Source organism: Salvia hispanica, chromosome 6, assembly GCF_023119035.1.
Source record: "Salvia hispanica cultivar TCC Black 2014 chromosome 6, UniMelb_Shisp_WGS_1.0, whole genome shotgun sequence".
NCBI lineage: Eukaryota > Viridiplantae > Streptophyta > Magnoliopsida > Lamiales > Lamiaceae > Salvia > Salvia hispanica.
Window position 1 is genome coordinate 32,439,927 of NC_062970.1, and position 12,725 is coordinate 32,452,651.

Here is a 12,725-nt window from a genome sequence, read left to right on the forward strand (position 1 = left end):
GACCTAAGTTTACAACTATACGTTAATGATATAGAAATATAATGTAATCATCGTAGGAGAAAAAAAATTAAAAACTGAAAAATACACGTGTAATATTATAGTCAGTTGGATCGCGGCTAAGATGGAGTTATACGATCTTATATAGTACCTACTACCTATTGCATTTCTTGGACTCAAACAATATATATTTGCATTTCTTGGACTCAAACAATATACTACTAGGAGTTAGTATTTTTTAACTAACTAGCTAATTCCACTGAATCGATGTTATCCTTTCAAATCAAATTTGAAAGAATACTAATTACATATTATTAGGAGACTAAAATGGATTTAGGAGATAGAGCATATATTCGCAATGGAATCTATGGAAATAATTCCCAACCACGATTTAAATTGCAAATGTATCTCCTATCCTCCCTGCACGTCTCTCTTTCTCTATTCATTTCCCGCAATTTTCTCTTGTCACTATTCTACCAAACCAACACCTCTGATTCTAGCAACAACCTTAACTAGCTAAGTCAAATACAAACAAACCATCTTTCTCACGTAGACCCATCAACGGAATTTTTTCTCGACTACCCTTTTATTTTCCCAAGATATTAATTCACCAATCATATACGGTGGCCGCAGCTTATGATTCATGTTTCTCTAATATTTGAAGGTAACTTCCTACAGTTATTATTGTTTAGCATGTTCACGCGTTTTAGATGTTGATGTTAATGTACTTGAATCAAGATTGTATGTAATTTTCGATGGTGACCAAAAAAACTTGGACAAATTTTGTATGTGTGTGTGTGTTTTCTTTTCTAACATTGTTTGTTGATGAATTGAAGGTTAGGATATGTTGTACATGTATTCATGTGATAAAAATAAGTAGTTTTGTTGCAAATGTAGATGAACGAGGCTAGCAGAGAAGATGAGATTGCGAAGGGAAATGCAAATGCGTGTGAGCCTGCATCCGTAAATCCTCACACATTCCCCTGTCCTCTCCCAACATCGAGAAACCCAAACGTAACATCCCCGACCCCGGGCACCATGGCAAGCAACGCCAAGAGCAGCATATCGCAGGGGTGGGGCAGCAGCAGCGGCAGCAGAAGCGACAGTTTGGAAAGCACGAGCAGCGCCCCCATCAAGCCCCACACGGGGGGCGATGTCAGATGGGACGCCATAAGTTGCGCCAATTCAAGAGACTCGCCTCTCGGGCTGACCAATTTCCGTCTCTTGAAGAGGCTCGGGTATGGAGACATTGGGAGCGTCTACCTTGTTGAGCTCCGAGGGAGCACCAGTTTCTTCGCCATGAAGGTCATGGATAAGGCCTCTCTCGCCAGCCGGAATAAGCTGCTTCGGGCGCAGACCGAGAAGGAGATTCTTGGTCTACTTGACCACCCTTTCTTACCCACCCTTTATTCTTACTTTGAGACTGACAAGTTCTATTGCTTGGTCATGGAGTTCTGCAGTGGGGGTAACCTTCATTCCCTTCGCCAGAAACAGCCCAACAAGCATTTTACAGAGGAGGCTGCCAGGTTACTTACTACCCATCTCTATTTTTATCTACTCCCTCTTTCACAAAAGTTGGTTGAAATGTTTCTTTTAAACATAAAATTTATGAAATTCATGTTTAAAGGTTAATACAGAGAGAGAATAAACTACGCCATATAATAAAGTATAAGAAAGTAAAATAGTTCAATAGTAATAAAAAGAAAATAAAGTTATTTGTGAAAAAATGAATACGACTCAACTATTCAACTACCTGAGAGTGAGGGTCTTGTTTTATGACAGATTCTATGCCTCGGAGGTGCTATTAGCGCTTGAGTATCTGCACATGCTGGGGATCGTGTACCGTGATCTGAAGCCCGAAAACGTATTAGTAAGAGAGGAGGGACACATCATGCTATCCGACTTCGACCTATCCCTCCGCTGCTCAGTCAACCCAACGCTCGTCAAATCCTCGTCCACACACGCCACAACAGACGCCATCTTAGACGACGAAAACGCCGTCCGCGGCTGCATCCAGCCATCCGGCTTCCTCCCCTACTTCCTCCCAAGGCAGAAAAACCGCAAATCCAAGTCCGATTTCGGCCTAGGCAGCAACCAGAACTCCCTCCCGGAGCTCATGGCCGAGCCCACCAACGTCCGCTCCATGTCCTTCGTCGGGACCCACGAGTACCTCGCCCCAGAGATCATCCGGGGCGAGGGCCACGGGAGCGCCGTGGACTGGTGGACGTTCGGCATCTTCTTATACGAGCTCCTCCACGGGACGACCCCCTTCAAGGGGGCCGGGAACCGCGCCACTCTTTTTAATGTCGTCGGGCAGCCGCTCAAGTTCCCGGAGGGCCCACAAGTGAGCTCCACGGCGAAGGATCTTATAAAGGGGTTGTTGATAAAGGAGCCGCAGAAGAGGATCGCCTACAAGAGGGGCGCCACCGAGATCAAGCAGCACCCCTTCTTCGAGGGGGTGAACTGGGCGCTTGTTAGATGCGCAACGCCTCCGCACGTGCCAGAACCCGTTGATTTCAAACAGTTTGCCAGTAAAGATCCACCGCAAGCCGATAAGAAGATTGAGGACAGTGATAAGAACCAGAACCAGAACCAGAATCAGACCTCCTCAGCAGATTCTTCCTATGTTGAGTTCGAGTATTTTTAAATGTAAATTCCAATGGATCGAAATATATGTTTCATTTTGTATGTATACAAGGATAATTAGGGATTAGTGCAGCTGAGTGTGAGATTGTATCATTATCCCTAGACAGCAAAAGAAGTTGTTGCAATAGAAAACCATCATTTTTTGAAAGAGTTTTACAATATGCTTTGCTTAGATCAAAAAGCTAGGTTCAGGGAAAAAATGAACTTTAATGATGTTAAGTTACTGATCGGATCAAAATATATTTGATCGTCTAATAATTAATTAAATCAAATAAAACCAAATCACACTTAAAATTGATTAAGCATTTATTTAGAATTTTTAAGTATTTTTATATAAGAACATAATACTGTATACTTTTCCAGAGAGAAAAAAAGAAAAAAAATATGCAGGACCCATTGAGGTGCCTACAATCAGCGCGATGAATAGTTACTGGGCCCACCGGTAGATACCCTTGATAGTTACCAAAAAAAAGAAAAGTACAACACATCTATCTATCTATAAATATATAAAAGAAGAGTTTTGGAGTATGTCAAGATTATTGATAGATGCAGAGGTGACCATTTAATTTGTTGTATGCTGTAGGCAGGCTAAAGTGATGGTAAAACGAAACCAATGTGGGCATTAAGTGCCTATTGTTTTTTTTTGTTAGTATAGAACAATAGGTTTGGTTTTGACTTAATCATCATTATTCTTAGCTACGCTTGGTTTCCAATTAGTCTGCAAAACAAACATATTTGTATGAATGGCATCATTGGTAGTTTATGATACACTTTTTATTAGCACTAAATAAACCTGTAAGTATACAAAGTATATATAGTATAGCTAAAGGTTGTGTGTTCACTAAATAAACCTGTAAGTATACAATAGAAAACATACACCAACTAAAAGCGAATAAAACACAGAGAAAGACGATAGAGATAAGGGAATCCCAGGGATGTGTGTTCACAGTTATGGTTATACAAAATTCCAACTACAATACCCTAACACAGTTATTACTTTGATAGAACGAGTCACCTAGCTTATGCTCATGCGATACAAACGTTGATTACAAGATTAGGGTTGTCAATCCTAACACGTAATTCCAAAAAGCTCCTAAGACCCTTGAAAAGTCCTCACTCTCAATTAACAGTGCCGTTTTAAGGGAAGCTAACTGTAGCGTCTACTAAGTGGATCTAACTCGCTAGAACTCTCTCACAGTTATGAAGCAAGTTATATTAAATCATACACAATTGTGTCACTCAATCATGCAACATCAAAATTACCTAGGGAAGAAACAAAGTAAAAACAAAACAGATAGTTAAATAGAAAAAGGAATTTGTATAACCAAAGTCGTTACTAACACATCCCTATAATCCTATGAGTTTAGTTACACATAAATGAATAAGCTAAAAACATAGATTGAAGGGAAGACAATTTGAACATAAAACTAAAGCAAATAAAACCCGTAGGTTGAATCCTTGTCGTTCTTGATGTTCTTGAAATCCTTTTCCAACTCCTTGCACCAATGAAGTACTCTAGGTCTTGATCTCTATGAAGTATTTTGCAAGTAGAAGTTCTCTCTTTTTTATGAAGTTTGAGGTCTTATTTATAGGTGAAAGCCATTCTTTGTTGTAGAAGGAAAAGATCTCTAAAATATGGTAAATCTGGGCGCAAATCTAGGGCTTCTTGAATTCGCCGCCTTTCTCCGGCGGGCCGCCGCACCTTGGCCGGCGGTCGCCGCGTTGGAGTCTAGAGAGTCCGTTCCCTCGGCGGCGGACCGCCGCACGTCTTCCGGCGATCGCCGGACGAGAATTCTCTTCCAAGCACATTTTTCCGAGGCGGACCGCTGCATTGATCTGCCCGCCGGGCGCCGGCGGTCGCCGCACACATCCGCGGCGGTCGCCGTCTGGCTCCAAATTTCCAAACTTGGCGTTTTGGCTCCCTTTTTCAGGCTCAATTATGCACATTTCTCACAAAACACGTCAAAATACCAAAATAGACAAAATATGCAAATAATGGACGTGTAGAGTGACTTTGACATTAAAAACGGACCAAACAATGACCTTAAAATAATGCAAAATCCGAGCGTATCAGTTTAACATGTAGTCCGAAGTTTGGTTTTCTTTGCCTTTTAGGATTTGTACTTTCATTTATTTAAAGAAACATTGAAGTACTTCTTTATGGCTTATGTTTTTATTGTGCCACATTGCCTTTTTTCATGTATAATCATGAAATTCAAACTTTGGCAGCTCAGACGTTTACCCTTATGTGGAGGATGAAAGTGTTGTAGACCCACTTCTAGCACAACATCTGCAACATTTTTGGCATAGACTTTTCATCCCTGCAAAAGGTATAAAAGGCTTTAGAGTATATTTCCTGTTTTATTATGGATATCTCTCATCTACTGTAATCTTCTCATTTTCCTTTAGCCGGCTCTTTTTCTGTTTTTCAGCAATGATGAAAACACGAGCAAGGAGCCAAAAATATTATTTTGCGAAGTTCTAGCCCTAGAATAAGAAAATTGTAGGTATTGACAATAGTTCTTCTGTAGAGTACATATTTTTAGCTCAAAAGTTTTATTTAATATTTAAACATTATATTATACTCCCTCCGTCCCAGTTTAAAAGTCACATTTTGCCATAAAAGTTCGTCACAGTTTAGGAGTCACATTTAGAATCTTCCATATTTGAACATAAAATTTTACCCCATTATTCATCAAAATTACACCCAAATGCCATTATGTACATAAAAATAAACCCCCCCCCCAAAAAAAGCTCAAAAGTCAAACCATCTCACTTTCTACCAACTCACTTCATTTATTACACACTCTACCATCTCACTTCATTTATTACATACTCCACTCCTAAACTAGGACGGAGGGAGTATTATATTATGTGATTTATCTGTGGCGTGATACTAGTAGCAAATAAAAAACAAGTAAAAAGTAAAAATTTTTAGAGGGAACATCTTTTTTAGTACACCAACTATTCTAAATGAACAAATTTGGTCCGTAACATTTCATAATATCTTTTGAGTTCCATTAACTATAAGTTAATATCAATTCAACTACTTTTTGGCTATTTTCAATATTTTCATGCCTAAAGTACTCTTAAGGCCATGAGGGCAATTCAATCTATTTACCCTCTCATTTTCATTAAAGTATATAATTTGGGATAATTGATGTACCAAAAAAATGACCCCTCTAATTTTAGTTTCAAAATAAAAATATCTTAATAATATTAATATTCTATTACTATTAATTATTTACGTTTAGTTTTACTTATTTGTAATATTTTAAATCATTGTACTATATTTAATATTAAATATATTAATAGTGAAATAACTTATGTATAAATATTTTAAACATTATAATTTATACAATATTTGTATATAAAAATAGTTCAATTTATTAGATGGAATATTAATTTTTCAATCTTAAAGCTATACAAAGAAGAATATGTTATTTTTAAGTGCAATACAAAATTGACAATTAAAATAAATTAAAATTCATTAATATACATAAAATCTTAAATAATTCAAAGAGCTCAGTTTTATTTTATCTACTCTTATGCAGTAAATGTAGTCTAGTTGAAATTATCAATAATCAATTTAATAAAAAAGACAATGACATTCCTTAGTTGAATATATGATTAATTTAAATCTATGATTATTTAATTAAATAAAAAATTAACAGTTGCTATCAATTGTTTAATATCACAATGTCGCGTCTTAATATTATCATTAGGCCATTTACAACAACATCATGAAAATTGTTCATAGTTCTCATATCTATTCCCTTGACTATTCGTGAATCATATTTTTTCTACTTTATTAAATTTTTATTTCAATGTAGTATATATTATATATTATGATTAACTTAAATTTTCAATTGAATAAAATTATGAGATTCATTAAAATAAAATATTTATCTTAATTTTATCTAAATAATTGAGAATGTAAACCATATAAAAGCATTAACTAGCACTAGAAAGTAATCTCATAATATTCAAATAAGGTATGGTATATATTAATAATAATAGTCTAAGAAACTACTAAACATAATCCCAAATAAATTAGAAGAAAGAAGAAAGTGGATGAATAAAGAAAGAAAAATAAATTACATATTTTAATGAAAATTACATACTTAAGAGTACTTTGGTCATGATAATATTGGAAATAGCCATAAATTAATAAAAATAATATTAACTTATAGTTGATGAACCTCAAAAGATATTATGAAATGTTACGGATTAAATTTGCTTATTTGGCATAATTGGTGAACTTAAAATGATGTTCCAGCATATTTTTATTTTGTTGCAAGCTCAGCCCGCCATTGGACTAGCTAGCCTAGTAGCCTTGCTTAACCCACCAGTAGTAACGAATTAGCTACTATCCATAATCTCAAATGAAGTAGTAGTAGCACTAATGATGGACCCCACCACAACCGAACCACGTTTTCCTCAAGTAATAATAATAATAAAAGGAAGAGAACATTTATTACCTCCCCATCGTTTTAAACAAGGAAATCAGCGCAGGCTGCTAAAAGGAGAAGATAATTCCAGCATAATTCGGCTCTGATTAAACCCAGTTCGGCAAGATTTTAAGTTGATTACCAAGGAAGAATTTTTCGCCATCTGACGATGAGTTTCGACAAGATTAAAGTCCAAAACCCCATCGTAGAGATGGACGGTCGGTATCTCTAATTTCCTGTCTAAGAATTGATTGCCTGCCACAATTCGTTGCTGATCTTTTTTTATCACGTGGGCTTGATCGAACTTAGTTTATTATGCAGTAGGCGCTTTTGCTGTTGAAATTGAGACTGTAATCCGTTTCTTGATCAAACCCAGTTTACATGTATGCTCACAATCTTGATTAGTTGGGCGTGCTGGCAGTTTATAGTAACATAAGCATTTTCACAAAGTGGGCTTATTGAATTTAATTATTTGTACGTTCTTTTAGTCTAAATTCTAGTTCGTGATGGTTAAAAGTCATCTGGGTTAGAAGTTTAGATCAGTGTTTTATTGTGGATATCTTTGTTAATTGAGTGCTTTTTAAATCATTTCTCTGAAGTGATGCTCTCTGGCTTAGTTCCGTGTGTGTGTTGGGTTCATCTCGAGGTGTTTAGTCTATTTGTCTGAAGATTTATGCAGACATGTTGTAGAGACTAGGAATGCTGCATATTTATGAGTTCCTCATTAGTGTATCTATGTAGAAAGCTTGATTGTCATGATTAAAGAATATAGTTTTTGTGCAGGCGATGAAATGACTCGAGTGATATGGAAATATATCAAAGAAAAGGTTTGGATACTGATCTCCTATTCCTTGCCAATAACACAATTGTAATGTTTTACTGGCTTAATGGGTTTATAACATTTACAGCTCATACTTCCTTTCCTGGAGCTAGACATAAAGTACTTTGACCTTGGTATTCATCACCGTGATGCTACAAACGACAAAGTTACAGTTGAAAGTGCAGAAGCCACTCTTAGGTATGTAATTTGTTTGAAATTTCTTTTTCCTTTTTTAAAGATTTTACTTTGAAAGCCTAATTTAAATGGAAAAATGAATTTCTTACTTGAATCTGTACGGTCTCAGAGTAGCATGACATTGCCAATTAAAGGATGAATAATCAACTATTCAACTTTCTTATCAGCTTGTACTCTGTTCTTATGTAATCAACTTGTTGTGAAGCTTTAACTGACCCTATAAATGAAATTCTCAGTATTTTTCTTCTCTCCTTTGATAATGTCCAGGTACAATGTTGCAATTAAATGTGCGACCATTACTCCAGGTATCGTCTTTAAGAAACAAGCCCATTAGATAAACTTTGCGTATGTTTCAGCAGTTCTTGAATGATGTTACATATGTTAGGCTATAAATGCAACTGAAGTATCACCACATCTGTACATATTAATTGTTTGACCTGTTTACATATTCTGTTTGACATATTCGTCATCTTGGTTGGCTGAACAGATGAGGCCCGTGTTAAAGAGTTTAACTTGAAACAGATGTGGAGAAGTCCAAATGGGACCATTCGTAACATCTTGAATGGTAGGAAATTTCCGTAGAAGAATAAACATGGATGTTCAATATAATCACTGATATTTACTCGGGAATGTGGATATTACTTCTGCAGGGACAGTATTTAGAGAACCAATCATATGCAAAAATGTCCCTCGGCTTGTGCCAGGTGCTTAATTCTTACTACGAGCTTCTTTACTGAGATTACAAGTTGGGTTTATTTTCTCTGGTCTTTCTGATATAAGGCCTGCAACTATTCCTATTCATAGGTTGGACCAAGCCGATATGCATTGGGAGACATGCCTTTGGGGATCAGTATCGAGCTACTGATTTAGTAGTTAAAGGAGCTGGAAAACTCAAAATGGTTTTTGGTATGTGTGTAGTTTGTTATCTAGTTTCTTAATACCCAGTGCATAAATACAGCCATGTATTTTATGAATCACTTCCTTAGATAAAGGAGGCATGACTTAAACTAGTACAATGCTCTTAATATTGTATGGACGATTAAAGACCGCATATGATATGACGTATGTCACAGTCCCAGATCGAGGTACTAAGGGCGTTGAAATGGAGGTGTTCAACTTTGCTGGACCTGGTGGTGTAGCTCTGTCAATGTATAACACTGACGAGGTTTGAATTCTCACAAATTTTCTAATAATTTTTTTATGATATGTCTACACAGTTCCCGAACATAATGGTGATCGGATAGATGGGAATAGCCTTGTCCTTGTGTGATTCTCTGGGCCCAGGCTAAAACACCTGCCTTGATCATGTCTGGTTTTGACTGAAAGATGCGTAAATTCCACCCCTTAAGCTAATTTATTCCATGGTAGTAATTTAATTTGAATGATACAGGAAAAGGCTTTAGGTTCCACAGAAGTTCTGAAAAGTGGATGAACTGATAGTAGTTTGTAATTTCCTTGTATGGCCTTTGTTTCATTTCTTTTCTTCTTTCTATCAGTCTATTGCCCTTCCCAAGTCCCAAGTACTTCTTGGTTAGTTGATAATGTTACTATTATGCTGTGCCTAATGTAGATTCCACTGTGTGTGACTTAAGCAAATTCTGAGCCTGAAACAATAATTTTGACTGACTGCAAAGACTACTAGGATTCAATTTTTTAAACAATGTGATAGCATTTAAAACTTAAAATTCACTTGCTAGAATATTTTGCAACTTTTTTCATGTAAAGAGTAATTATATGCTGTATGCTGCTTAGTCTATTCGTGCTTTTGCGGAGGCCTCGATGAACACTGCTTATCAGAAGCTTTGGCCGCTTTATCTTAGCACCAAAAATACCATTCTGAAGAATTATGATGGAAGGTATTCCTCTTTTTTTACTAATCTCCTAAGTTTGAATTTCATGCCACCATGCCAACACTTTACAAATTGAGCCTTTTACACTTTTTTGCTTAAATCCGTTGTTTGCGTTCATATTCGTGAAGGTTTAAGGATATCTTCCAAGAAGTTTATGAAAAAGAATGGAGGTCCAAGTTTGAGGTTGCTGGGATTTGGTATGACCAAGTTTATGAAAGACAGAAAGAGTAGATATGCAAATCCATTTTTCTAAGCTATAAATATTAATATGAACTCTTGAAAATAGGTATGAACATCGTCTTATAGATGATATGGTTGCTTATGCTCTAAAGAGTGATGGAGGTTATGTCTGGGCTTGCAAAAATTACGACGGAGATGTTCAAAGTGACTTTTTGGCCCAAGGTTTGTGCAATCTTCAGTTTAGGCAAAGACTTGCTTACATCTGAATGCACGGTGGATGCACCGGAGTGTGCCTCTTGCATTGATAGGGTTCATTGGAGTTACATGCTTTTGTGTTGCATATAGTGTAGTAACAACTAGCTATTTTCCGTGATGCAGGATTTGGATCTCTAGGTTTAATGACATCAGTGCTGGTGCGGTAACCGTATCATTAATCTGTTCGAGCTGTGTTTTCTTTTCCTTGATGTTGTTTGGCAACAACTTTTCGTATTTGAATAGGTCTGTCCAGATGGAAAAACCATTGAGGCAGAGGCTGCACACGGTACAGTCACGCGCCATTACAGAGTGCATCAAAAGGGAGGCGAGACTAGCACTAACAGCATAGCATCGATCTTTGCATGGACACGGGGACTTGCACACAGGTAGATGATTAGTTTTCCATGATTACCGGGCAATTAGCTGTTACTACTTTCTTCATTTTCGACTCTGTTTTGATATTTGTAGAGCAAAGTTAGACGGAAATTCCAAACTCTTGGATTTCACAGAGAAACTAGAAGCTGCTTGCATTGCAAGTGTGGAGTCTGGAAAGATGACCAAGGATCTTGCCATTCTTACTCATGGAGCTAAGTGAGTGAAATTTTCTGTAAAAAAAAGATTTCTCCTGTTTTGTCGCCTTTGACATGGATGTGTTGTTGCAGCGTGTCTAGAGATCAGTATGTGAACACCGAAGAGTTCATTGATGTCGTGGCTGAGGAGTTGAGACGTAGACTGTGGAAGAAGGCAAAGCTATAGACGGAGTGTCGGAGCTCCATGTTTGTTGTGCAAAGCTATAGTTTCTCTTATTAAACCGACTGTGATTGATTTATCAAAAATTGTACTAAACTTTCAACATAGTTTCTGTAGTAACTAGTGCGGAAACGTTTGGCTGAAAGTCGCTTTGTATGCACTTGCTTTACATCACCATAAGCATTCTACTATCCAAGTCGAATGAAATAGAAATAGTAATAAAATTCAGACAGAAAATTCATTATAAATGCGAGTTTTACAGTTTTTTAGCTTAGTTTTTTCTTTTTACTGTGAAAATTGTAGACATCGATGATGAACGATTATTTCATTTTAACATATGCCGGGATTTTGTCTTAGCATATTATGTTTGATAGTTTCGGTTTTTAGCATATGAATTGATCTATTTTCGTTCAAAGTGACAATGTTGTTAAATTTGATAGTCAAAATGACATCTTTCACTTTGTATGAATTGATCTGTAATTTACACAATAAATTTGAACACTATTAGCTAAACAATAGATTAGAATTTATTTTTTATCTTAAATAGTAGGATTATTTAACAGTTAGGCCTCGTTTGGTAGCTATCAAGACATATATAATTTGTGATAGTTATCATAATTTCAATTAGTTTATTTATCTTAATTGGATGTTTGATAGCTTAAGATAATTATAAATCTCTCTCTCTCTCTCTCTCTCTCTCTCTCTCTCTCTCTCTCTCTCTCTCTCTCTCTCTCTCTCTCTCTCTCTCTCTCTCTCTCTCTCTCTCTCTCTCTCTCTCTCTCTCTCTCTCTCTCTCTCTCTCTCTCTCTCTCTCTCTCTCTCCTCCCTCCTCCCTCTCTCTCTCTCTCTCTCCCCTCTCTCTCTCTCTCCCTCCTCCCTCTCTCTCCCTCTCTCCTCCCTCTCTCTCCTCTCTCTCTCTCTCTCTCTCTCTCTCTCTCCTCTCTCCCCTCTCCCTCTCTCTCTCTCTCTCTCTCTCTCTCTCTCTCTCTCTCTCTCTCTCTCTCTCTCTCTCTCTCTCTCTCTCTCTCTCTCTCTCTCTCTCTCTCTCTCTCTCTCTCTCTCTCTCTCTCTCTCTCTCTCTCTCTCTCTCTCTCTCTCTCTCTCTCTCTCTCTCTCTCTCCCTCCCTCCCTCTCCTCTCTCTCCCTCTCTCTCTCTCTCTCTCTCTCTCTCTCTCTCTCTCTCTCTCTCTCTCTCTCTCTCTCTCTCTCTCTCTCTCTCTCTCTCTCTCCCTCTCTCTCCCTCTCTCTCTCTCTATGGACGGAGACCCCTCCCTCTCGCTCTCTCTCCCTTCGCCGTAACACCTTAATTCGCGCCACCTACCATCTCGCTCAGAACCCATCACCTATGGGCTATGGCCGTCGTCTCCGTCGCCGCACGCGTCGGAAGCCCGTCTCTATCTATTTCGGCATCGATCTACTTCTCCCCCAATTCCAAAGTTTAGATTTTTACTCGTGCTCAGATAAATCTTGAAGAATAATTGCAAAACTTTTAACCTTTGATTCAGAAAGAGTCGCCGGAAAAGATGCATAAACGGAATCGTTCAATTTCGTTCTCCGGAGATTGGCGGATTGAGAGAATGA

At 37.5% G+C, this 12,725-nt stretch overlaps 2 protein-coding genes across 2 annotated transcripts; both read left to right on the plus strand.

The window, feature by feature from the left end:
* Positions 1-544: 544 nt before the first annotated feature.
* On the plus strand, positions 545-2,791 carry LOC125196375 (serine/threonine-protein kinase AGC1-7-like). The gene is made up of 3 exons (XM_048094866.1): positions 545-661; positions 895-1,523; positions 1,780-2,791. Exons 2-3 carry the CDS (start codon positions 895-897, stop codon positions 2,642-2,644), a joined length of 1,494 nt encoding a protein of 497 aa, XP_047950823.1. The 5' UTR covers positions 545-661; the 3' UTR covers positions 2,645-2,791.
* A 4,348-nt stretch (positions 2,792-7,139) lies between these two features.
* On the plus strand, positions 7,140-11,418 carry LOC125196067 (isocitrate dehydrogenase [NADP]-like). The gene is made up of 15 exons (XM_048094428.1): positions 7,140-7,312; positions 7,878-7,921; positions 8,003-8,112; positions 8,377-8,414; positions 8,597-8,674; positions 8,760-8,813; positions 8,914-9,015; positions 9,183-9,274; positions 9,862-9,965; positions 10,088-10,156; positions 10,246-10,361; positions 10,518-10,552; positions 10,638-10,780; positions 10,863-10,985; positions 11,057-11,418. The coding sequence occupies exons 1-15, from the start codon at positions 7,264-7,266 to the stop codon at positions 11,148-11,150; spliced, it is 1,251 nt and encodes a 416-aa protein (XP_047950385.1). The 5' UTR covers positions 7,140-7,263; the 3' UTR covers positions 11,151-11,418.
* Positions 11,419-12,725: the final 1,307 nt, after the last annotated feature.

What these genes read in the sequence shown, in the direction of transcription:
- LOC125196375 (XM_048094866.1), top strand. Translation starts at nt 895, where the DNA reads ATGAACGAGGCTAGCAGAGAAGATGAGATTGCGAAGGGAAATGCAAAT. An exon ending in TTTACAGAGGAGGCTGCCAG is followed by an intron (nt 1,524 to 1,779) that starts GTTACTTACTAC and finishes GTTTTATGACAG; the next exon opens with ATTCTATGCCTCGGAGGTGC.
- LOC125196067 (XM_048094428.1), top strand. Translation starts at nt 7,264, where the DNA reads ATGAGTTTCGACAAGATTAAAGTCCAAAACCCCATCGTAGAGATGGAC. An exon ending in ACACGGGGACTTGCACACAG is followed by an intron (nt 10,781 to 10,862) that starts GTAGATGATTAG and finishes TGATATTTGTAG; the next exon opens with AGCAAAGTTAGACGGAAATT. An exon ending in ATTCTTACTCATGGAGCTAA is followed by an intron (nt 10,986 to 11,056) that starts GTGAGTGAAATT and finishes GTGTTGTTGCAG; the next exon opens with CGTGTCTAGAGATCAGTATG.